General features: G+C 38.0%; 1 protein-coding gene across 1 annotated transcript in view; it reads right to left on the bottom strand.

Annotated features, from left to right (window-relative positions):
- LOC137626160 (dystroglycan 1-like) overlaps positions 1 to 27984 on the bottom strand; it is a 388225-nt gene that overhangs the window by 31291 nt on the left and 328950 nt on the right. The window contains exon 12 of the mRNA XM_068357241.1: positions 21532 to 21705. Within this exon, the coding sequence (XP_068213342.1) occupies positions 21532 to 21705 (174 nt within the window). The remainder of the gene's footprint in view (positions 1 to 21531; positions 21706 to 27984) is intronic.

Below are 27984 nucleotides of genomic sequence, written 5' to 3' on the forward strand. Positions count from 1 at the left end.
GTATTGGTTACGTTGTATGTTGGAGCAACACTTCGTATGTTGAGACAGAAATTTGGTTGAATTTTACTTCATATGTTGGGAAAATCGTATGTAGAGGTTCCACTGTGTCCCCGGAGAGGGATGAGGGCATGTGGGGAGATGCTCCACAAGGGGGGAAAACAGCGAGAACAAGCCGAAGGAGGGGGACGAGGTGGTCACGTGGGCCCGCGAGCGGACAGGAGTACCAACCTAGCCAACACCCAACATACACGAATGATCATAATTAACTGGTAAAAATAAACGAAACAGGAATATAACTAGGTATGTGGCATGCAGAATAAAGCTAAAATAACTCAGTAAGAGAGGGACGCAGGAGAACAACAGAATAAAAGAATGAGGGAAGTAGGCCTAGCCCACCAGACTCGGGTATGTACTAAACAGGATGGGGGGACTACGACACAAAGGCTCGATCGGCTAAAGTGCCGATCCGTAGAATAAATACGTAAAATAAATGTAAACCTGGAGTCCCTCTCCAACCAAAACAGGACCTAACTCTTATAAAGGTAAAAGGAATGAATAAGAGCAACAATCCTAGCATAAAAGGCACCGAGACGCGATGCAAAACTGCCTTCAAGGCACACGGCCTAGAAGGGTAGCAAGCAAGCCCATGACCTAAGATATAAATACGTTCCCGTAAATGAAATCACGAAAGTTGAATGAAGCATCGCGTAAAGTGACACGGAATTGAGTAAAGGCAAAAAAGTTCGAAACAAGTTACAATTAGTAAGGGAGACCAATTGCAAAGCGTCAAGAACGAGATGAGGAGGTAGCGAGACCAGGCATGGCGTCGTGAGTCGGGACTCCAGACCTGGGTGACACGTTAACACTTAAAAATAAAAGAATAATAAAGGTATCACTACCTCCAAAACTCAAAATCCATAGTTCTAGTACTTAACTTGGAGGAGGAAGTTTGAACATCCGACATCTCGTACCAAAAAAGCACCAAAACAACGAAAGGTCACAAGCAAGGGAACGCACAAGTGAACACCGCAGATGCTATGAAAGGAGCGACGTAGTTGGCGTGGGTGGGGATGGTGGTAGTAGCATTCTATAGCGGTTGTAGAACGGCACCTCGTTGTAACGGGGATATTTGACGAGGAGATATCTAAATGGCACGAGACCTCTGGTTGTGGATATCACGCCCCAGTTACTTATACCGACACCTATTTAGATGAGCGAGTTGGGTTCATCCCTGGCATTCCTATGCAACTTTTTTCTCTGGTAATACATAGCAGTTATATACCTTAGAAATGATGCTAAAGGAGCATTTCACTGGGCGGCACAGGTCTCTCGCCCAGAAATAGATTTTTCCTTCGTCAAAATCCCTTATACTGTGTGTATATATATATATATATATATATATATATATATATATATATATATATATATATATATATATGAGCTAATCACAGTCAGGTTGTTACTGAGTGGGAGGAGTGAGTGCCAACAGATTTTTCTTCTTTGTTAAAGGAAAGACGGTTACGATATGGCTATGGAAAAATGTCGTTATCGGCGTGGCTTGGACACTCAAAAATGTTCGTTAAAAGTTAGCGTCCCCAAAATCTCTCCCTATTGGTTCTCATAAGACTTTCGGGTCAAAACAGCCAATCATCGATCAGGCATAGAAAGGCCGAGGTGGGCGCTTGAACTTGCCCCATAGGTTTGTCAGTTAGAGTTGGGAGGCTTGAGTGTTTAGACCTACGTTCAGGTCACGGGTGCCAGCATGAGTGCCAACAAGTACCATTTTTCTGAGGGCTTTTTCTTAGTCACGTAACGTAATCATAATTAAGGGCAGCCCTTGTAAACTTAAGTTAATACATCATGTATAAAACGATCAACTCGGCTATTATTTGTGCATGACCTTCCCTCTCAAATTGTGTTAACTATAGAATGGATTTTCTCTATCTTTGTTTCCCCCAAGATGTGAATTGTGAACCCCCCCCCCCCTTAATACGACCTAGATCGGGTCATATTAAATGGTGTCAGGTGTTGTGGGGAAATAATAATAATATTAACGATTAACGTCTGTGCTAAGTGATTTTAGCCGACGTGAGATTTTTGAAAAAGTGGAAACAAAAGATAATAGTGACAATGGTTAACACGAGAAGTTCAACGTCGAGTAGAGGTGACGGAGAGAGAGAGGGGTGAAATGAAGTGTAGCTCGTGTATGCCTGGTACTTGGTGAACGTTTTCTCAACGCACATGATAGCAGCTACACAACCATCGAGAGGCAGCCCGGCACCCAACCGACATCAACAACCTTCCCAGGATGGGGTGTTTTTAGAAGAGAACCTCAAAGAGGCAGAGGTCAGAAAGGTAGGATGTGGCGACTGGCGGTTGTTGGAACTGTTGGGTGGTACTAACAGATGGCCACCTACAGGCTCTATGCCCCTACGATGACCAGCAGTAGTGATATGGATGTCAGGCCACAAACCACCATCTGAAAGCTGTTTAAAAAGAAAACAGCGTCGGCAGAAGAAATCATGTTTCCCCTGTACCAACGAGAGGGAGGGGAAGACGACGCAGGAAGGGGAAGACAACGCGGAAAGGGGACTAACGGTCCCTCGGGCCGTCCGTCAGACCGCAAGGACTGGGGACGGGAGTGCCAAGGAGTCAGCCTGCCATCTTTGCCCCAGAGTGTGGGGGAGGGGAGCTAGACGCTCCCCCAGTGAGCAGTAGGGGATGCCCACCTACCAGCGAGTGGTAGTGCGTCTTCCCAGGGAGTGCATAAGGAGGAGTAGGGGTGGAGCAGCAACCCCTCACCACCGCTCCCGATCATGGAAGTCGGAATGCTATTCCCGTCTTGGAATAGAAGTGGAATCATGTGTGTAACGAGGGTGAAGAACCGTTCGTAACGGATGCCCGCAAAACGTAGGAGCGTACGGTGCTTACCATGGCCAGAGCCCACACACGGGCTCAGTGACCCTACGACGAAGAAAAGATGTAATAACTCGACGTGAAGCAGAAGGAACAACAACGAAAGAAATTAGGTTCAAGTAGACCTATGGATGGAGCGCATAGAAAACGGGAAGAGCTTGACGACTACGGAGAGCGAGAGAGGGAGTGCATGCCCCGTGACTGTGAGTGATGTCCAGCGAATGAGTGCGCGAATGAGGTAGGAGATCAAATTTCCCGGATTTTTTGCGCAGGTGGAAGGGTGTGTTCTTCATTGAAGACGGAATTTGATCTAGGGTTGTTTTTCCTTCCCCTTTGGTAGAGAAAGTCATCTGTGTAATTGATGTAAGACCTTATGCGTGGCATGTGGGTATAGAAAGTTCCCCTAAGGATGGCAAGAGTGTCAGTATTTTTAAGGAATTAGGTTTATCAATGAGTCATGTGTATAACTCAATGAGTAACCACAAGCATGTGGTACCAAGGGCCAGAACATGGTCGGTAGTACCTTTAAGTTTAATGGAGTGCATATGGACGTCAAAGGTCCATTCCCCCAGGGGACAGGTAGGGAAGTGAGGAAGTGACACAAGCATGTGTCCGTGCCGTCCTTCAAGCACGAGAGAGTGCGAGAGGACATGGGCCTTGAGATAATGTCTACCACGAGGTGATTGAGGTCATAAAAATCATGTTTCTTTTACGTATGTTCATTCCGATTGTTTTGTGAAAAGATGAATTGAGTTTTGTTTCGTTTTTTTGGTTTTGTTCTAAGCATATCATGAGTATATCATTTATCATACTGAGAAATTTCTGTTGCATTTATGTTATGTTGGAAATAATTCAAATTTCATTATTTTGTGTTTGTACCAATTTTGCTATTATCAATGGTTTTATGTATGTTTTTCCATTTTGTTGTGCTGGTTAAGAAAAAAATATATATTTCGGTGTGGTGACAGATAACTGAGACATTTTTTGTTGCATTTATGTTTATGTTGGAATTAATTCAAATTTCGTTACCCTATGTTGATACTTATTTTGCTATTACCAATGCTTTTATGTATGTTTTTCCATTTTGTTGTACTGTATTTAAAGAATTTCATTTCTCTGTGGAGGTTTTCAGTGCTCTTACAGGTAATTGTTAATCATGGGTTGAAAATTGAACATCATTACTTAATGTTTTTGTTTTTCAGGAGAAATAATGTTGCTCGGTTATTGATAAGTGGTTTTCTTTTTATTATTATTCACTGTTTGAGTTTGCTCTTTATTGCAGTGTCACGGATGGTTAGAAATGGTTTTCTTATAATGGTAAATGTATCAAAGAGTGCTGGGATTGTAAGTTATTCATTTTGATTTCTCTTAATTTTTATCATTTTCTTTATTTTGTGTATGTGATGATTTGTTGGTCCTTATGAAATTTTATTGCATTTAAAACATTATTATTTTTCTGATTTTGTGCTCCTAATTTCAGTGATGATGTATTTAAACCTGATTTTGTGTTTCTGTATGATCTATTGTGGGCGTGATATTCATCTTTGTGTAACTTGCAATTGTAGCACGCCAACCGGCCCTCTGATTTTGATTTAGGTATTTAATTTTAATGTTTGCATGCTCCCGACGAGGATGGTACTCAGAGGCAACATCTAGTGGGGAAAAAAAAAAAAAAAAAAAAAACAAGGATTGCAAAAGTTTCATAAAAAAAAGAGAGAGGAGAAAAAAATTGTTTTGAGAAGAAAATCTGATAAGTGTGAATTTTACGGGACGTAAAAATATGGGAAGGGAGTGGTGAACTAATCACAGTCAGGTTGTTACTGAGTGGGAGGAGTGAGTGCCAACAGATTTTCCTTCTTTGTTAGAGAAGACGGTTACGATATGGCTATGGAAAAATGTCGTTATCGGCGTGGCTTGGGCACTCAAAAATGTTCGTTAAAAGTTAGCGTCCCCAAAATCCCTTCCTATTGGTTCTCATAAGACTTTCGGGTCGAAACAGCCAATCATCGATCAGGCATAGAAAGGCCGAGGTGGGCGCTTGAACTTGCCCCATAGGTTTGTCAGAGTTGGGAGGCTTGAGTGTTTAGACCTACGTTCAGGTCACGGGTGCCAGCATGAGTGCCAACAAGTACCATTTTCTGAGGTTTTTTTTCTTAGTCACGTAACGTAATCATAATTAAGGGCAGCCCTTGTAATCTTAAGTTAATACATCATGTATAAAGCGATCAACTCGGCTATTATTTGTGCATGACCTTCCCTCTCTAATTGTGTTAACCATAGAATGGATTTTCTCTATCTTTGTTTCCCCCAAGATGTGAAGTGTGAACCCCCCCTTGATACGACCTAGATCGGGTCATATACGTATATATATATATATATATATATATATATATATATATATATATATATACTTATATATACATATTTAGATATACATATATATAGATATATATATACACACACACACACACACACACATATATATATATATATATATATATATATATATATATATATATATATATATATATATACACACATATATATATATACACACACACATATATATATATATATATATATATATATATATATATATATACATATATATGTATATACATATATATATATATATATATATATATACAGATATATATATATATACTGTATATATGTATATATATATATATCTGTATATATATATATATATATATATATATATATATATATATATATATATACAGATATAGTTTGGGAAATTTTTTGCAGAGATGAGACAGCAAAACAAAAAAGAGTTTATAAAATTAGGAGATGGTCGAAGTATTATTAAGAGGAAGAACAAAAATGAGAGAGAGAAATTTAGATTTGAACTGGGGGAGCCATTTCCCCAAGTTCGAGAGCCCTCTTGCCCGTCACCAAGATTCAGAACGGGAATGATATGCCGTGCTGAAGCTTAATGACTTCATCAAGGCATTCTCTCATTAAGAGGACTGTGTATCATTAATTAGTGTATTATGCAATAATGCATTTCTTGCAGTTCTACTATAGGAACCATTAATTTTTCTAAGGCTCTACCACTTTTCTGCATTGAAGTATTTTCTGATATACTAGACGTATTTGTCATATCTTCCCCTTTACTACTTTTCAAGATTTAGCGTAAATCTTATTGAAATACTGAACAACAAAACACTGTTGTTCCTATCTAACAACACTCGCTGATACTGTAGTGTATATTACTGTAATATATACACTAGACTATCAATACAGTACAGCTTAATTAGCTAAGGTAACTCTCAAAAGTGATCACAGTTTTCGGTAGGTGGGCTTCCATCGTTCCAACGAACCATACACATAGCCTATATCTACATTAATACAGTAAAGTACGGTATTTGTAATGTACAGTACTTAAGGGGAGTGTTTGAAAAAATTGATTGATTGATTTAATGTTTTCAGGCATCCTAAATTCTAAGGTCATTGATGCCGATATCATTTAGTATATATATATATATATATATATATATATATATATATATATATATATATATATATATATATATATATATATATATATATATATATATTATATATATAAATAAAAGAATATTCAATTAAAACCATAAAAATTGAATGTCATTAAAAATCTTAAATAGTTTTCAAAAGACCTGCTTCTGAAATAAATCTAAAAATGTCACTTGCATAGTAGGACACATGTCCAAGAATCTTGGCAAGGATGAACCTGCCATCCTCACCTCGAGCCTCAACCAGATGTCTATTTCTCAAGTTATTAAAATTGGGCATTTGGTCAACAAATGCCTCACTGTTAAGGGTACAAAACAGTCGTCGCAATACGGTTGGTGTTGGCCCTTCAACAGAAACTCGTGTCAACCGAGTGTGACCAATACGGAGACAACAAAGAGTCTTCTTCCATTTTCGGGGCATCATGTTATATCTCCAAGGTGATATGACATTTGTTACTTCCCTCATTTTATTGCCATCTACACTATCCCAGTGCTGTTGCCATTTACTACAAACCATTTTCTTGATGTAAGGTAACGGAATGGGATACTTTCTTGGTGGCAACTCAGATGCCGCATTCTTCGCCAGTAAATCTGCCTTCTCATTCCCAGACACACCTACATGTGCTGGAACCCAACAAAATTGAACTGTTATACCTCTCCGTCCAATAATAAAAAGCTCTTCTAAAATCTTTAAAAGTAGAGGGTTACTAGAATTAAAAACTTCTAGAGCATGAAGAACACTCCTTGCATCACTAAAAATTGTAAAATTACCCTCCTTTCCCAAAGCTATTTTCTCAATAGCGGTTAGAATGCCATACACGTCAGTGAATATGGAAGCTGTTAGAGGAAGTGCATCTCTACAATTAAAATCATTACTATGTACTACAAATCCAACGCCAGCATCAGATTTCGAGCCATCTGTATATATAAAAGTCAATCCCTTATGTTCTGCAACATGTTCCATAAAAAGATACCTGGATTCTAAGTCAATCATATTCTTCTTAACTCCAATAAAGTATTTACAAAAAGATACATCAGGTAATTTCCATGGAGGCAATGATACCTTGAATGGAAGCACCTTAATTCTAATTATATCAAGACTCTTTAATAATTGTTTCACCCGAAAGCCATAAGGTTGAGGAGATTTTGGGTGCAACTCAAAGTATGTTGAGTGCCTTACAAGGCTTGCAGTCTGAAAGGCTGAAGAATTAGGGAGTCTTAGCAATCTAAACCAATACCAAATTATAGAAGACATTTGGTAAAGGCCTAGAGGCAACTCCCAACATAAAAAAGGAGACTTATGATAGGTGAGGTTCTAAACGCTCCTGTGGACAATCTAACACCAGCATGATGTATAGAATCTAATATTTTTAAACGGCTTGGGGTGGGTGAGGAGTAGATTTCACATCCATAACTAATTTTGGAAAAATCAAGGCCTTGTATAATCTTAAAATAGTATTGCGGTCTGGCCACCATGATGTATGGGGCAATACTTTAAAAAGATTCAGAGCCTCAAGACATTTAGCTTTTAATTCTTTCAAGTGAGAATTCCATGTAAGCCTACAATCAAATATCAACCCTAAAAATTTAGCTTCACTTGCACATGGGACCCGTTGACCTTTGATGTATATATCCGGGTCTGGATGTACTCCCCGGATACGACAGAAATGGACAATAGTAGTTTTACTTGTGGAGAACTTAAGTCCAATCATATCGGCCCACTGGATAATTTTGTCAATTAAGAGTTGTATTTTTTGCTCAGCCATTGCCATTCTAGCTCCAGCAAATGATATAGAGAGATCATCCAAAAATAATGTTGAGAAAACATCCCGGGGAATGACTGAGGATATCCCATTAATTGTTAGTGCATTTACTCTCTGTTTGTGTTTCCCAACTCTCACTTGAAAAACTCTATGTGAAAGGAATGACTGAATAAATAGTGGTAGCTCTTCTCTCAATCCAAACTCATGGATTCTTCTAAGTATACCATATCTCCATGTGGTATCATATGCCTTTTCAAGGTAAAAAAAAGACTGTCACGTGGTGCCGTTTGGAAGCAAAGGCTTCACCAATAGAGGACTCAAGTAATACCAAGACATCAGTGGTGAGTGCATTTTTCTGAATCCACATTGAATGGGTGATAAAATACCCTTCTTTTCAAGGTACCACATCAGTCTTACATTGACCATCTCCTCCATGATTTTACATAAACAAGATGTTAATGGAATTGGCCTATAATTTGCTGCTAAAGACTTTCTTGTGGCTCTGTGCAGGGCAATTAGTTCTGATGACCACCAGAAGACTGGTCGTCGTTTGAATACAGTGATCCCTCGCTACTTCGCGGTTCGACCATCGCGGATTCACCACTTCGCGGATTTTTTTCATAACGCGTGAATATACATATATCGCGGATTTTCTGGAAATTTCGAAAATACCGCGATGTGACCGATGGTGCGAGATTGGAGAAAGTAAGGAAAATTGAATCATGATTGATTTTCAATATAAACGAAACTTTGAGGAGCAACAAAGATATCATTTGTTAGAGAGATAGAGAGGTAAGGAATGGGAGGTAGTGAAAAGTAGCCCACAGAGAGAGAGAGAGAGAGAGAGAGAGAGAGAGAGAGAGAGAGAGAGAGAGAGAGAGAGAGAGAGAGAGAGTGTGTGTGTGTGTGTGTGTTGATTTAAATGTAATAAACAAAAAAAATTTGATAGGTTATAACACAATGCCGTATTTTTAGCAACGATTGAAATGGATGTAAACTCGGCATAATTTTTTCGTTTCGTATTTAATTGACACTAAGAAAACTAATTTTAGTTTCTTCATCTACATGTAAGTATTGTATAACACGAGAGAGAGAGAGAGAGAGAGAGAGAGAGAGAGAGAGAGAGAGAATCAGCTGTTGTAATCGAATGTCGTGTTTTTGTTTCGTGAGAATTTCATCGCCACGACTATAACAACAACATACTGTACTGAACTTTACAGTATTATACAGACTACTGTAATATGATAAAGTAAAATATTTGTAATAACCTATTTTATATGAAATGGGGCTATTTTTTTTGTTTAAAATTTACATTTACGTACGTAAAACAACTCACTCTCTCTCTCTCTCTCTCATAAATTGTTTTCCTGCTTTGCTACGTATGTATGATTTTATATAGATACGGTAAATAATATTTGTAATAACATATTTTCTAAAAGCTTTTACTGTAATATCATTATTTATCACTTTCATCATGCGCGTTAAATGCCTTCGTTTGTTTACTGAGCGTACTTTATGACGCCGTCGTTTCAGGCGGCGTCATAAAGAAAAACATTTCATTTGGAAGTCCTAAGAAAAATTAAGTAAAACATTGGTAATAACAAAATCAACATACTGTACTGAATAATCAATATAATCGATGCAAAAACTAACCTATACACAGATGTGTAAATGCGTTTGTTTCTTCATTATGATCAGAGATAAACTAAACAAAACATTGGTTGCCATTTTTTATCGTGCTTTTTGGCGTGTTTAGGAAACGCATGATATAAAATCGCCTTTAATATTTGTGCCTGTTTTAGTTTAGGGTACTGTAGTACATGCATTAAGTGTTCTGTACATTAAAGGGTAGTTTGTCAACAGTACTACGTACAAGGGAAAGTTTTAAAAGTCTGAATATACATGTTAAATAAATACGTAAATATGGTGTCACTACTTCGCGGATTTTCACCTATCGCGGTCGGGTCTGGAACCTATCTACCGCGATAAACGAGGGCTCACTGTATCCCTGTTGTTTTGGGAATGGAATTGGCTCCTGCTGTGTGAAGAGTTCCATTAAGTAAGTCTATGGCATCATCAACACTTTCAAAGTGTTCTGCATTTCCTTCAATTTCACTTAGCTCCCGAAATCTATCCCAGTCCGTCTTATCAAGATTCCATCGTGGCGATCTCTATAAAGGTGGACAATTTTTGGTGTTTATAATGATTGGTGCATGATCACTAGTATGCCAATCATCTAATGTTCTCAAATTAAAATCGAGAAGACAGTTAGAGCTTGTAACTGATAGGTCAATGCAGGACAAGGTACCTGGTGTCCTATAGCTAACATACTCTCGAGGACAAGGAGTATTAGCATCAAGCTTGCTTTCCTGTAGACATACTGTTATAGGGGAGTGCTCATGTATGAGGAGCCTAAGTTCTTCATACTTCGCCCTTAGACCCTGGCAATTCCATAGCAGAATGGAGGAAAAAACTATGGTTTATTTTTTGGATGACACCTTGGATGAAGTCTTCCCATTGGCAATATTTGATCTAACAGTATTTTCTGGTGGGAGAGATTATCTTGATATATTGGGTTTTGTGTACATCTTTTTCTTTGTGTCCTTTTGATCTAATTGTTGAGGAGGATGGTGGACCTCAACTTGAATTTCTGATTTATTCAATTTACCTTCCAGTTGATCAGAAAGATCAGCAAACAAGACATCATATTTATTTGAAGTCGTGACTTTAATATTTTTTATGGTAGGAGGCGAGAGAGATGGAGGTCTCTCTTTTTCGATTAAAAGGTTGAGTTGTCAAGTTTTTGCACCTTTCCCACTACAGGTTCACCAGGTAAATTGTTTTGAGTGGAACCTCCATCAGATCAGACAAGGACACAGCCTGAGAGAGGTTTGTACCTCTTTAACTACTTTCGTATGTTTCTTTGTTAGAATTAGGGATAAAGTTTTTGTCTGTGTGCTTTGATAAGTTTTCTTTTTTCAGAGGCATTGAAAAAAGTTGCCATGTTCTTATCTGCTTTTCAAGAGCTCTTTTACGAGCCTCTTTAAAAGTAACCTTTTCCATGGTCCTAATGGCCTGAATTTCTTTTTGAAAAATAAACTTAATGCAGCTTTTAGATGTAGCTGGGTGTGCTTCCCCACAATGTATGCAATTTGGATTTTCTATGCATGCACCATGATTATTTTTTCCACAGTTGGCACAAATAGCTGGCATATTATTTAGCTTTTCCTTGCATTTCTGGGTTAAATGGCCACACATTTGGCAATGATAACATCGTAATGGTGAAGGGATATATGGTTTCACCTTCAAAGATAGCCAACCAGCTTTAATAACATTTGGTAATCTGCTTTGATCAAATGTTACAATCAAAGTAGCACGAGGAATATGATGTTCTCTAACTCTCTCTCATTCTAACTACTTTTACTACTCCTTGACTTTTCAGTTTATCCTCAATTTCTTTTTCCTCTATGTCCAGCAATTCTGGAGCATATATCACACCTCTACTCTGGTTGAAAGTGGGGTGCGAAACGACTTTTACACTATGACCATCCAATTTTGAAAGTTTTTAATTTTTCACCTTGTATTGGGGATACTGTCTCTATCAAGAGACTTCCATTTCCCTTGGAAAGAATTTTTGGCTGCCCTCCACATATAGCAACTATTTCCCTGTTGGCTTTAAAAAAAAACCTTAACACGTTCATGTCTTGCATTTTAAAATTCCAAAATAAAAAATTTCTCATAATTCACTACTTCATAGTGACCAGGTAATATTTCTACTTTTCTATATTTTTCTGTACTGTCAACATTTCTCACTCTCTTCTTCTCTAGTGTTTTCTTATCAATCTTAATATGATGAGAGTAAGGTTCTAATGTTATGATATTAGAACCCGAGTTTGAGCTGTCTGTACCAAGGTCCATGTTTGTATTTTCCAGGTCGTCAACAGAGGGGTTGGTTTTCTTTTAAAGAGTAAGCCAGGTGATCCACCTCTTATCGGAGGATGTCAGTCCTCCTATCCCATGTGGCCCAACATGAGAAGAGGCTTCAGCGGGGACCAGTCCTCTTATTAGAGGGGGGCTGCCTCTCAAGGTGGGCATACACTGGTCAGTGGGGGTGGTTAGCCCCTCCCACCGGCAACTCCAATGCCTGGCGTCACCCATTACCCGCAAATATGAGTGACTTACAACCGGATCGCTGGAGCCTGAATCTTAACAAACTTGGTCTACACCCAATGGGGTCTGCCAGAGGTTGATGGCGTCCAAATTGGAACAGGTCGAGATGGAATGCCGTCCATCCCACACTGTGCAGAATCCAAAGCAGCAGCCAAAGTATAATCAAACAAGCCAAAGTCGTCAACAAGTTCAATCCCAAAAGGAAGGTATGGGAGAAAAAAAGAAATAGGCAAAAGGAAAAGAGAAAGTGTGGACCAATTTAGTTGGATCAACAGTTGCACACCGAGGTCCAGTGGGAAAGTAGTTCCAACTGTTCATTAGAGCCCAGCTGCTAATCCCTAAGCCCCCCATCCTCATCAAGGCTTCAGTATCTGGGGGGTTACAATTAGCAAGTGCAGAATCAAATTTTCTTTCAGTAAATGGAAAATTATACGAATCTTCCCTTCCTGTTGCAAAATTTAAAATTTTCTTTTCTTCAATGTTCCTATACTAGTGACCAGGAGCTGCTTCACACTTGCATGATACATTTGAAAAATGATCAGCCAGGCCATTGATAACATAATTTGCTTCGGTCACACACCGACCGTTTACCTTCAACACCGGTGGTGGGTTTGCGGTAAATTTGCCTGCTATCTTTTTTATTTTCCTTCTTACAGAAAAGGGTGGTGTTTTAATGTTATGGAGGAAACAAAGGACACCCAAGACTGGCGTCTAGCTTCTTTCATGGCACGACAGAACTGTGTTCTACACTTTTTGTATGTTATCAAATTTTCCTCAGTACGGCACCTACGCAAACTAGTCGGAGATTTTCTGGTGGCTCTGTGCAAGACAGTTAATTCTAAAGACCACCACGGGACTGGTCGTCGTTTGATTAATCCTGTGGTTTTGGAAATTGAATTGACTTCTGCTGTATGGAGAGTTACATTCAGTAGGTCTATGGCATCATCAATACTTTCAAACTGCTCTGCTCTCCCCTCGATTTCACTTAGCTCACAAAATTTAACCCAGTCCGCCTTGTCATGATTCCATCGTGGCGATCTCTGTAAAGGTGGACCACTGTGGGTGTTTATAATGACTGGGGCATGATCACTAGTATGCAAATCATTTAATGTCCTCCAATCGAAATCAAGAAGGCAGTTAGAGCTTGCAATTGCAAGGTCAATGCATGACAAGGTACCTGTCTGAACCTGGAAGTGTGTGGGCTCTCCTGCATTAAGGAGTCCAACATCCTTATTTTCCACAATTAACGATATAATATTGCCCCTGGTGTTTGCTAAAACATCACCCCACAAAGGATGTCTACCATTCAAATCTCAAAGAAAAAGGAAAGGTTGAGGGAGTTGTTGAATCACCTCTACTAAATTATCATATGATATTACTAAATTATCATATGATATATCATCATTTGGAGGCAAGTACAGAGAGCAAATTCTATATTTTCTTCCTATACCAATATGTACAACCACTGCCTGCAGAGGTGTATGGATACCACTGCCTGCAGAGGTGTATGGATACCCAAGGATATTTGAGGAATATCTCGACGAACGTATACGAGACTTCCGCCATGGCTCCCTACTCGGTGTTTATATGGTGTCGTATAGCTAATATATTCGCGAGGACAAGAGGTATTAACATCAAACTTGCTCTCCTGCGGACATAATTATGGGGGAATGCTCGTGGATTAACCCTTTTACCCCCAGGCTATTTGGAACTTTCCAACCCTTAACCCCCAGGCATTTTTTTTTTCAAGCACATTGCAATATATATTTTTTAAATTGCTCTAACAGCCTCCATTTTTGTCATAGAGAGGTCAGGTTGGTCTCATTCTTTTGGAAAATGCCTGAAGTTTCTCAAAGTTATCAAAAATATGTAAAAAAAAAAAACGTAAATAGCAGTTTTTTGCAAGGACGTACCAGTACATTCATGGGGGTAAAGGGATGAGTTGTGAAACGAACCAGTATGTCCATTGGGGGTAAAAGTGTTAAGAGCTCAAGTTCTTTATATTCGGCCCTTAAACCATGACAATTCCATTGCAAAATGGAGGGAAAAACTATGCTTTTTTTTTTTTGGAAGAACTTTTGGATGTAGTCTTCCCTTCAGCAATTTTTGATCTAACACTATTTACCAGGGGTTTGATTAGAGAGAGAGTTGGTAAATTGGGTTTTGTTTGTTATTTTCTTTATGTCCTTTTGATATAATTGTTGAGGGGGATGGTGGACCCCAACTTGAATTTCTTATTTAAATTGTCTTCTGGTTGATCAGAAACATCAACAGACAAAACATCACATTTATTTGATGTCATAACTTTAATATTTCTTATGGAAGGGGATGAGACAGATGGAGGTATTTCTCTTTTCCGATTGATAGATTGTGAGCTACCAGGTTTTTGTGCCTTCCCCATGACAGGTGCACCTGATAGCTTGGTTTCAAGGGCAGTCTCCATTAAATCAGGCAAGGACATGGCCAGGGAGAGGTTATTACCATCCTTTGTAATGGGGGATAAAGATTGGATAATGGTGGACAATGTCTTCTCGTTGATACACATGGGTAAATCTTGGAGGAAATATTCTTGTCTTATTATGCAGCATTTTATCAGTAGATAGAGAATTTCTTTTTTGAGAACTACCTTCAATAGTAGGTGGGTTAGATGATTCCCGAGGAACTTTTTCTTCTTTTTTTAATGTCTTTGCATAGGCTAGGTAGTAGATTTATTTAATAATCTCTTGGCATGCCCTATGCTTACATGATCAATAATTGATTTAATGAGGGCAGCTTCTTCTAACCTATAAAACTGGCAGCTTTTATCATTAGATTTAAGACTAGAGTAGCAGTTTAAGCACCTGGCCTCAAGTGTACATTCTCCATGGTATGGATTTGAGCAAGTATTACATATTCTATCATTCTTACAAACTTTGGAAGGATGCCCAAATTTGAAGAGATTAAAACATTGCAGTGGCTTCTGCTTAAAAGTTTGAACTCCAATCCTTTCATTTTCTATGTCTATGTGGAAAGGTACATCAGCATCCTGGAAAGTAAGGATAATCATTGATGTTCCAGGTACTTTATGCACTTTCCACACTGATAGTGGACACATAGCCAATATCTCCTCTTCTGTAAATTCATATAGATTCCTATTGAAAACCACTCCCCTTCCATAGCTAAAGTTTAGATGGGGTTAGATGTCCAATTTTATATCATCATTTTCTGTCTTTAAATTAGACAATATAACAGACTGTGTGTATGACTTGACTTTATCAAGTAACTTGTTTTTACCAAATCGAGATAATCTCCAGGTGCGATCGTTCCTACCTTCCTCTGAAGAAATGTGCAGATCTTAAAATAATTTTCTGTACCTCCTGTAGATTGATCAAGAGGCCACATTGGTGGTTTTGGCTTTCTTTGGAATGGCACAACTATTTCTGTCTTTATCAATCCAGTTTCTGGTCTGTAGACATCCAGATCTTTAGGTACCCAATCACACAGAGCACCCTTAATAATCATATCACCTATTTCAATATTAATAATGTTACGAATTGCATCGAATGCTTCATCACAATTAAATGATAACCAAGAATCCTGTTTATCATCTTCAAGTTTCATTCTAATTTCTTTTATTAATCCTTGGCATTCAAATATTTTATGTAGCACATCATGATTAGCTTCTAATGGAATTTGGATAACATGCAGGATTTAAAATTTTCCTGTGTTGCCAAAATTACAATTTTTTTCGAATGTTCAAAGAATAGTCCTTTTTAGTTTATAAGTTATCAACAGAATTTTCTTTAAATGAATTGCCAGAGGTCGTCAACAGTGCCGGGGGTTAGTCAACATATCCATAAGAAAAAAGAAAAGAAATGTGATATTTATAATTGTTTGATTCACTTGCTTGAGAACATTAAGGCATCACATGTTGGAAAGGAAATTTTAACTCTCCACTATCAGCACAATGAGAGTATACTTCCCAGATGGTCCACTCCATACCCTACACGAAGGATAGCACCAAAACAGAGAGGCACAGGTGTAAGCTGAACCCGCCTGTTAGGAGTGAGACCAAGAAACTATGGAATCATCCTCCCCCTATCTATAACGATGGGCTTCTGGCCAAGAGCTGAGAATCCTACTCCAAGCATTGGATCCCCCTGGATTCCGAAGACCCAACACTTGACAACAGTTCCGCCAAAATGGTCCAAAACATCTTTGGGATGGTTGAGATCATCCAATACTCTCACATATAGCTTTGAGCGCAAAACCCTTCGAACCATGACACCACTTCCTATTCCTCAAAGCAGGCAGCAATAACCGATGTAGAAACATCCACGCCAGTAGCAATAATGGATGTAGAAAGATCCACGCCATTAAAATAAAAAAAAAAAAAACACATTTGTAAATATATAAAGTTACACAAATACATATGTGAGATTTTACTCATAGAGTTGGGACAGTAACAGGAAAGAAAGTTTATAAAATTAGGGGAAGGTCGAAGTAATATTAAGAGGAATAAAAAGTTGAGAAAAATTTAGATTCAAACTGGGGAAGCAATTTTCCCAGGTTCGAGAGCCCTCTTGCCCGTCACATAGTTTCAGCACGGGAATGATATGCCGCGCTGAAGCTCAATGACTTCATCAAGGCATTCTCTCATTAAGAGGACATCCATCAAGACTTCTTCCCCGAGGATTACATGGTGTTCTGTAACTGACGTATTCGCTAGGACATAGGGAGTAAAACCATCTAGCATTGGTTCTTGTAGAAATATAACTATAGGTAAATGGTCATGGATTAGGAGTCAAATTTTCATATTTGTTCCTCAGAACTTGATAGTTCCATTAGAAGAATATTGGGAAAATAAGAATACACATTTTGGAAGACTCCTTTGCTTAAGTCTTGCAATCAGTTCTATGAATTGAAGGGAATCTCTGATTCTCTCTTTGTAAAGTAGCTCTTGCTAAGCTTAGTTTAACAATTCTATTAGCAGCCCTCTTATTTACTTGTTGAAGTGGTCTGGCCGGAATGCCAATATATGGGGGTATAGGAAGGAAAACACAAAATCCTAAAAAAAAAATCACTAAGCTTGGTATGGCAATGGAGAATGCGTATACAAAATATTTCATCAAAATTCCTTTTACTTTCATAGTTACAGAGTAATTACTAAAAGTAAATCAATAAACCAAAAAGAATGTCCCTTACAAGAAAATGCAGTATTTCTTCTGTTACTGTATATTTTGATAATCATTACATTTTGATGTAGGAGAAATTGTAAACAATGGCATCTGTATAGCTTCCATGAGTCAAAAGACAATATATCACACAGTAAATTACACCCATCGCCCTTCAGTCCTACCACAAGACTCATAGAGAGTACATATCTGAGTTTGACCTCTGACATTTACTAATTTTTACATTTGCTTTTCTCATATTTGGCAAGAATTTTATTGGCATCTGTATAGCTTCCACGAGCCACAAGACGATACATCACACGGTAAATTACACCCTTCGCCCTTCAGTCCTACCACAAGACTCATAGAGAGTACATATCTGAGTTTGACCTCTGAGATTCACTCATTTTTTCGTTTGTTTTATCTCGTTTTCGGCAAGAATTTTATCATTTCAAAGAGGAGAAGATAATTTCAACATCTTGCTAACATAAGAAAGAAGAAAATTCACTCTTAATGTATTAAGAGTTCAGAAGAGGGTAATATCGTTATTGACGTACATAAAAGAGAGAGAGAGAGAGAGAGAGAGAGAGAGAGAGAGAGAGAGAGAGAGAGAGAGAGAGAGAGAGAGAGAGTGGTGTGGGTGTAGGAAAGGCCGCCTTGCTTGACACGAGCCAAAAGAATTAAGATATTGAGCAAAAGGATCTAGTTCATAATTAAATTAGGATAAATAACTTTTTGTCTTTTAATATCCAAAAAGGAACATAAAATTCATAATACAGTGGAACCTCTACACACAAACGTATCTACATCCGAATTTTCCAACATCCGAAGTAAAATTCAAGCAATTTTTCAACTCTACACCCGAATTTTATTTCGACACACGTCATACCGGTTGTATCCAAATTTTTCGACACGCGAAGTAAAATTCGAACACGTTCCTACTCTACACCTGAATTTTTTTTTGACACCCGAAGTAAACAATACCCGTGCACGTAGATGGTACTCATAGCGCCGGATGTATTCTTTATTTCTGCTGATAGAAGGCAGCATTTCTACCTCGGAGGGACCCTCAATTAGCGTGGCTTAGGACATTCCTCTGTTCTCGTCGGCTTCGTGTGGTTGTGCCCTGTACGTTCTGCTATTAACTGTGTTTTAATCGTGGTTTTTTACGTTCATCCTTTTACGGTACTTTACGTAAATCATGGGTCCTAAAAGGCTTAGTTTCGCAAGTGGCAGTGGTAGTGGTGAGAAAAGGAATAAGGATATGCTTTCTTTAGAATTAAAAGCTCAAGACAAGAGACGACTGGCGAAATCTAACCGAGGCCCTTTGCGTCAATAGGCGTAGTAGTAGTTGATGATGATGACATTTTTTATTAGAGGGGAGAAGAATAGTAGTCTACCTTTTCAACTAAAAGACGAAGAGCTATTGGGAATACATACCTCCTTTATGACAGGTGTATCTATTAGCTCTCTAGCAGAAAATTCTTTCCCCTAAATCCCACGATGACAACCTAAGGTTATACATCCAAGGTGTGAAAGATTCAAGGAATGCACAGATTCCAAATCACGAAGCATGGTATTTGTGTTCGAAGGTGATTTAGAAAGTGGAAGCTTTCCATTACCTAGGGTAGGTGGTGTTGCATCTCTCTCTGGATGTCCAGCATCATTGGATTTTAACGCTTTGGCCTAACTTTTTTTTGTTTTGCTTAAAAGTTGCCAAAGATATCCCACACTGACATGACCTGCACATGACTTCTGAAACGCTGTTTTTCTATTTAAATTAGAGGTCTTTTCTTATTGGTTGGCTTGTGATCCTGGCTACAATAGGTGCACTTTACAACCATTGCAGGTTTCATGCTCAGGATAAGAACAATTGTCACAGATCTTTTCATTTTTACATACCCTAGATGGATGTCCAAAATTGAAACAATTGTAGCACTGCAAAGGATTGTTTGTAAAGGCAAACTGGTATTCTCTCATTTTCATAGTGACGATTTGCTAATATATACATGTATGATTGCCCATTAGGTTTAAAGAGCATCCATACTGCTTCATAGTGACTATTTGCTAATATCCACATGTATGAATGACTTTAAAATTCCTTACTTTAACATCACCTTTCTAAATCTAAGATGAGTGGTCCTTTTTTAGTTTCCTAGGTCACTATCAGAATTTTCTGTAATTGAATTGGCAAAGTTTTCAAGTGTCAGGTGGGCCAAGGGTAGGCGTAACATTTTCAATGCTATTCATTCTATTTAGGAGAGTGGGATTAAAAAAATCAAATAAAAGTTTAAGGAAAAGAAAACTATAGTATCATAGACTCCTCTAGCCTTTCATGGAGCCAATTCCTCCACCAATAACACCTGTGAGAACCGACTCCCAAATTTCCACTCTCTACCCTACCTTGATGGTATGATTAGAGAGGCTCAAGTATGAGCTGAATAAGCTTGATGATATTGAGAGGCTTTCAAGAATACAATCATACCCACTCTAATCATAGTGGCAAGCAAACCGGACAGATTGTGGAGATTCCTATCTCTATAAAAGCAGCCCACCCACGGAATACAAGGGCCAAATTTCTGCACAAGATGTTTTTGCATATCAATATTGGAATAACACTCCTTTAGTCCAAAAATTATCGGGTAATTGGCAAGACCACCACAGCTCCCACAATTTGGTTTGAAAAAGAAACTCCAATCCCAGCAATAGTATCCCTTCCGATAAATCCAGACAGTAAAAAGGGGAAGAGAGATTTGACAGCAAGGTGGGAGATCATTGATTAAATATCTAGAAGGTTGAAGTAGTAATAAGCAATTGAATAAGTATGAGAACATTTTTTAGTTAAACTGAGGAAAAAATTATTTCCCTGTTCGAAAGACCTTTTACCTGTCACAAGGCTTCAACAAGGAATGGTATTTAGTGTTACACCTAAATGACTTTGTCAAACCATTCTCTCGTTAAAAGGGATCACACATTGTGAAATCCTGCAACAAATCTTATAACACTGTCATTATAAAGGAAAGAGAAATTCAATAAACACTGAATACAAACAACTAAGTACCTAAAGCAAATCAGTAACAAATAACTACAAATACTTGACAGTTTTTATTCACTTATCATAGGAAAAATGAGAAATGGTATTAAAATGAGTGATTAAGGAATGTAATGATGTAGATAAGAATAAAAGAAATTAATTAAAACATGGTTTACAATAGGATATACAACTAAAATTTTCATACTAAACCAGGAAGACATTCATCAGTGTCTATATTTCTATCAAATGACTGTTGAATAGTAAGCATAAAAGGACAGCCATTTACTGTATAGCTTACCTAAATTTCTTTTCTTTGAAACTTGAAAAGAAGTGTACTTGGGGAACATTGCAGTCAAAATTTAGGCTCAATATAATTGATGGATTTCTTATGAATGAAAAAAAATGTCTGACACAAATCCCTTATATTTCATTACGATATCAAACTTTCATGATATTTATCATTACTGTACTGGCTTAAATATATATAAAAAGAGCTAAACATTCTGGTTCACTGGTTTGGCTAAATAATCTTTTAATCTCTCTGACAATACAATAAACAAAAAAAAAGTTACTTTTTATGTTTAAAGTTAAAAATCCTACAAATACAACCAGCTTATTACATTAAGAATTGTAATTCAACAATAAATGCAACTAACTAAAAACTGAAATTACAAAACTCACTTTAGGATGAAATATTTAAGGAACAATATCTATATCTGCATCTATCCTGTGCCCATGTGATAATTAGAAAAAATAAACAGTAATGTATAAGAAGTTGTACTACACGGGGGTCCATTCCTGGTTGGGTTGGGTTAACTGGTGAGACAAAATGGTAGTAAAGAAAGACAACAACAACAAATGCAGCCGTTTCTAGTCCACTGCAAGACAAAGGCCTCAGATATATCCTTAGCCATGTCTGGGGTGTATAATGATCACACAGCAACTGACAAGCAATACTTAAAACTATTCAAACATACCAAAAGATACTCTGTTTTCCCAACATCAACCTCAAGTGGAATGCCAAAAAATTCCTGATTTGCTGTATCAAACTGTAGCCAAGAATGCAATGGTGGGGGTGCAAGACTTGTAGACATAAGAAGCCTCATACGTAGCCGACTTGAATCTCCATCTTCAAGATCGTAACATGTATCCTACAAAATGTAAAAAATATGTATATATATTTCTGAAGTGCAATATGCATTTAATAAAAAAATCCAACTTTGCAAAATGTGGGAATATATGCAAATAAATGAATAGTTCCTGTGCACATACCTTTACTTCAATTAATCATAACATAAAAAAGGACACTAGTATAAACTATATATCAATATTACATATAACTACAAATCTCAATACATTATTTGCTTCATCACATTAGAGAGAGAGAGAGAGAGAGAGAGAGAGAGAGAGAGAGAGAGAGAGAGAGAGAGAGAGAGAGAGAGAGAGAGAGAGAGAGGAGAGAGAGAGAGAGAGAGAGAATTAACTTTTATAACCAGGAAATACTACAAATACATACATACATATACCAAGGCACTTCCCCCAATTTTGGGGGATAGCCGACATCAACAAATGAAACAAAAACAAAAAAAGGGGACCTCTACTCTCTACATTCATTCCAGCCTGACAAGGGACTCAACCGAGTTCAGCTGGTACTGCTAGGGTGCCACAGCTCACCCTCCCCCGTTATCCCCCACAGATGAAGCTTCATAATGCTGAATCACCTACTGCTGCTACCTCCGCGGTCATCTAAGGCATCGGAGGAAGCAGCAGGGCCTACCGGAACTACGTCACAATCGCTTGCCATTCATTCCTATTTCTAGCACGCTCTCTTGCTTCTCTCACATCTATCCTCCTATCACCCAGAGCTTTCTTCACTCCATCCATCCACCCAAACCTTGGCCTTCCTCTTGTACTTCTCCCATCAACTCTTGCATTCATCACCTTCTTTAGCAGACAGCCATTTTCCATTCTCTCAACATGGCCAAACCACCTCAACACATTCATATCCACTCTAGCTGCTAACTCATTTCTTACATCCGTTCTCACTCTCACCACTTCGTTCCTAACCCTATCTACTCGAGATACACCAGCCATACTCCTTAGACATTTCATCTCAAACACATTCAATTTCTGTCTCTCCATCACTTTCATTCCCCAAAACTCCGATCCATACATCACAGTTGGTACAATCACTTTCTCATATAGAACTCTCTTTACATTCATGCCCAACCCTCTATTTTTTACTACTCCCTCAACTGCCCCCAACACTTTGCAACCTTCTTTCACTCTCTGACGTACATCTGCTTCCACTCCACCATTAGCTGCAACAACAGACCTCAAGTACTTAAACTGATCCACCTCCTCTAGTAACTCTCCATTCAACATGACATTCAACCTTGCACATTCCCTTCTCGTACATCTCATAACCTTACTCTTACCCACATTAACTCTCAACTTCCTTCTCTCACACACACTTCCAAATTCTGTCACTAATCGGCCAAGCTTCTCTTCCGTGTCTGCAACCAGTACAGTATCATCCGCAAACAACAATTGATTTACCTCCCATTCATGGTCATTCTCATCAACCAGTTTTAATCCTCGTCCAAGCACTCGAGCATTCACCTCTCTCACCACTCCATCAAGATACAAGTTAAACAACCACGGCGACATCACACATCCTGTATCAGCCCCACTCTCACCAGAAACCAATCACTCACTTCATTTCCTATCCTAACACATGCTTTACTACCTTTATAGAAACTTTTCACTGCTTGCAACAACCTTCCACCAACTCCATATAACCTCATCACATTCCACATTGCTTCCCTATCAACTCTTATCATACGCTTTCTCCAGATCCATAAACGCAACATACACCTCCTTACCTTTTGTTAAATATTTCTCGCATATCTGCCTTACTGTAAAAATCTGATTCATACAACCCCTACCTCTTCTAAAACCACCCTGTACTTCTAAGATTGCATTCTCTGTTTTATCCTTAATCCTATTAATCATTACAATACACTTTTCCAACTACACTCAACAAACTAATACCTCTTGAATTACAACACTCATGCACATCTCCCCTACCCTTATATAGTGGCACAATACATGCACAAACCCAATCTACTGGTACCATTGACAACACAAAACACATATTAAACAATCTCACCAACCATTAAAGTACAGTCACACCCCCTTCCTTCAACATCTCAGCTCTCACACCATCCATACCAGACGCTTTTCCTGCTCTCGTTTCATCTAGTGCTCTCCTCACTTCATCTATTGTAATCTCTCTCTCATTCTCATCTCCCATCACTGGCACCTCAACACCTACAACAGCAATTATATCTGCCTCCCTATTATCCTCAACATTCAGTAAACTTTCAAAATATTCCACCCACCTTTCCTTGCCTCCTCTCCTTTTAAAAACCTTCCATTTCCATCTTTCACTGTCTCTTCAATTCTTGAGCCAGCCTTCCTTACTCTCTTCACTTCTTTCCAAAACTTCTTATTCTCTTCATATGAATGACCCAATCCCTGACCCCACCTCAGGTCAGCTGCCCTCTTTGCCTCACGTACCTTGCGCTTTACTTCCACATTTTTCTCTCTATATTTTTCATACTTCTCTATGCTATTACTCTGGAGCCATTCTTCAAAAGCCCTCTTTTTCTCTTCCACTTTTACCTTCACTCCTTCATTCCACCATTCACTTCCCTTCCTCATGCTGCCTCCAACAACCTTCTTGCCACACACACATCACTTGCAATCCCAACAAAATTTTCTTTTACTAACTTCCACTCCTCCTCTAAATTACCAGTTTCTCTTACTTTCAAATGCTGTCTAATATTTGTTTCTGTCCCCATCATTAAGTCATACTCCACTTATTATTATCCGATTCCAGAACCAAAATAGGTATGAAAATAATTTGTATACATATAGTTTGTATGCAATGTTTGTAAACAAATTTACGTAAGGGATAAATTTGTTTCATAGAAGTTTGTATGCTCAAGTTTATGTGCATCTAAATTTTCGTTAACAACAAAATTTCACATAGAAAATTTCTTATGGAAAAATTTTGTAGATAAAATGTTTGTATGCAAACATTCGTCACGGATAAAGTTTGCCAGACAGAAATAATTACTGTATAAGTGGATAGCAAGAGTTGCCTTATTTGTGTTATGCATGTTTATGAAAAATAGTGGATGAAAGAGCTGTGTTACTTCCTGAGCAAAATTAATTTTACATTCAAAGGAGTGATATTACTTTAATTTTGAGATTACTCTAAAAATATTTGTCGAGTGCTTTTATAGATTGTTTTTGTTTTACAAGAAAAGTTTACATTAGATATCTTTTAAGGGAATACAATAAAGTTTCTACTAATTCATATTCTGAGTAAATGATCTTAACATAAATTCAAAGTATTTTGGAGGTTATTAGCAGCTTTTGTACTTTTCAATGAAAATTAAAATTATAAGACTTATAACATATTACCCACAGATGTTTATTGCAAATTTAATGAACACTTGTAATTACTCCCTGAAATTTTGCTGATAATTGGTTATTCTTAAAAATTTGTCCAATGAGTTCCAAATAAAATAAATTCATCTGGCTATTTTTCAATATGGTTCTAGGTATTGCTGAATGAAGTGTAGTATTAAGAAAAAAATTAATTATGCAAGTAGTCTAACACAAAAGTTCAACACCATGTGTGTGGGGTAAATGAGTACAAATTATCAACATTATCAAAATAAGACTACAATTAGTATAGGGAACTAACAGAAAGTCTTACAAAATAAAGAGATCCCGAGGAAGCGACACCAAATGGCCACATACACACCTGTAAGGGAGCGTCAACAAAGCGGCTGAGAGAAAAACCAACAAGGTTATCAAATGAACGTGTGTCGCTACCTAGAAATCCCAAACAGACAAATGAAATACTCAATGTGAGAGCAGGGATCTCCAAAATGCCTGACATCTTCAAAATCCCAAAGTAACACAGAGCTATGAAAAACACGTTCGAACGTTCACGGGTGCTTAGAAGGAATGATGGGTAGTGGTAGTGGTGGGGTGGGGGGCAGTAGCTGTAGAGAACGACACCTCGTAGTAACAGGGATGTTGAGGAGGGAGAAGTCTAATTGGTAAGGGACCTCTGGCACTGGTTTCACACGCCCAAGTTATTATACCGACACCCTATAAGGGTGAGCGAGCTGGGTATATTCCTGGCATTCCATACAACTTTTTTCTCTGGTATATTTAGCAGTATTTATACCTTAGAAATGGTGCTTTAAGGAGCATTTCACGGAGCGACACAGGTCCCTCACCCATTAGTCCTTTGACTGGCCAGATAGTACCACATTGGATCCCTCTCTGGTTACATCTCATCTTTCCTTTGCCTAGACATACAGCGAATAGTAGGTAGTAGATTGGCCATAGTACCAAGCACCCATTGAGATACTACCGCTAAAGTTACGAGGTCTTTTGACTGGCCAGACAGTGGTACATTGGATCCTTCTCTCTCGTTACGGTTCTTTTTCCCTTTGCATACACACACACACACACACACCGGATAGTCTGGCCTATTCTTTACATACAGTATTCTCCTCTGTCCTCAACACCTGACATAACTGAGATTACCAGACAATTCTTACTGCACTGTAATTGTTCAGTGACCACTTTCCTCTTTGTAAGGGTAGAAGAGACTCTTTAGCCATGGTAAGCAGCTCTTCTAGGAGAAGGACTCTCCAAAATCAAGCCATAGTTCTCTATTCTTGGGTAGTGCTATAGCCTCTGTACCATGGTCTTCCACTATCTTGGGTTAGAGTTCTCTTGCTTGAGGATCTTATTTCTCTTTCTCTTGTTTTGTTATAAGTTTTTATGGTTTATATAGGAAATATTTATTTTGATGATGTTACCGTACTTAAAATATTTCCTTTTTCCTTTTTTCCTTTCCTCACTGGACTATTTTCCCTGTTGGGGCCCATGGGCTTATAGCATCCTGTTTTTCCAACTAGGGTTGTAGCTTAGCAAGTAATAATAACAACAACAACAACAACAACAATAATAATAATAATAATATTAACCCTTTTACCCCCAAAGGACGTACTGGTACGTTTCACAAAAGCTATCCCTTTACCCCCATGGACGTACCGGTACGTCCTTGCAAAAATGTTATAAAATATTTTTTTTTCATATTTTTGATAATTTTTTGAGAAAATTCAGGCATTTTCCAAGAGAATGAGACCAACCTGACCTCTCTATGACAATAATTAATCCTGTTAGAGCAATTTAAATTAAATATACTGCAAAATGTGCTGGGAAAAAATAACCCCCTGGGGGTTAAGGGTTGGAAATTTCCAAATAGCCTGGGGGTAAAAGGGTTAATGGAGTTATTATTCACATGTACCTTTCAACTCCAGATAATTTAAATTTGAATGTGTTAAATATCTTGGCCTCTGTTAGATCTCACCCTCTAGAGCTTTTAAATCAATACTTCTCCATTCATCATCTCCTACCTCACGCTTAATAGATCTCAGCCATGCATGCCTAGGTCTTCCAATGCTTCTAATGACTTGTGGAATCCAGTTGAAAGTTTGGTGAACTAATCTCTCTTGGGGAGTGCAAAGAGCATGCCCAAAGCATCTCCATCTACCCTTCACCACGACCTCATCCACATAAGGCACTTGAGTAACCTCTCAGTTTCATTTTTAAACCTGTCCTGCCACTTAACTCCTAATATTCTTGAGGTCTTTGTTCTCAAATCTACAAAATCTTATGGATATTGCTTCATTGTTATACCATACCTTAAGTACGTAAGTAACACCGATCTCACTAAACTGATACGTAGCCTGATTTTTATATGTAATTTCAGGCAATTTGATTTCCACATTTTCCTTAAACTAGCCATTGTCTAATTTGCTTTTTTTTTCAATCTTTCATTGAACTCCTATTCTAAACAACCTGTAATAGAGATCGTAGTTCCTAATTATTCAAATGATTCAACCTCATTAATCCTTTCTCCTTCCAATGATATTTCATCTTCCATTGCATATTCCATTCTCATCATCTCTGTCTTTCTTCTATTTATATATATTTTCTTTTAATTTTACGAATTCAGAAATGAAGCAATTATTGCAGGCGTACATTATTTTGTGGGCTGCCTTATTCTCTATTCTGTTATGTAAAACATTGCTTTACCAGTGATTTCAATAACTGGAGAAGGATTTTTTTCTAATGGTACATAATAGATTGAGTTTCCTTCAGCTTCTTGACCATCATAAACATTCTTAAGGACCTCAACCTTTACTACATATTTGGTGGCTTGGTTAATTGCCAGGTTCAGATTTAGAATCCGGGAGTCGAGGTACCGTTTTTGTTTGAGCAACAGTTTAACTAGCTACATCAGCCACTGAAGATCTATACAGTAAATT

This window comes from Palaemon carinicauda, chromosome 2 (assembly GCF_036898095.1).
Source record: "Palaemon carinicauda isolate YSFRI2023 chromosome 2, ASM3689809v2, whole genome shotgun sequence".
Classification (NCBI taxonomy): domain Eukaryota; kingdom Metazoa; phylum Arthropoda; class Malacostraca; order Decapoda; family Palaemonidae; genus Palaemon; species Palaemon carinicauda.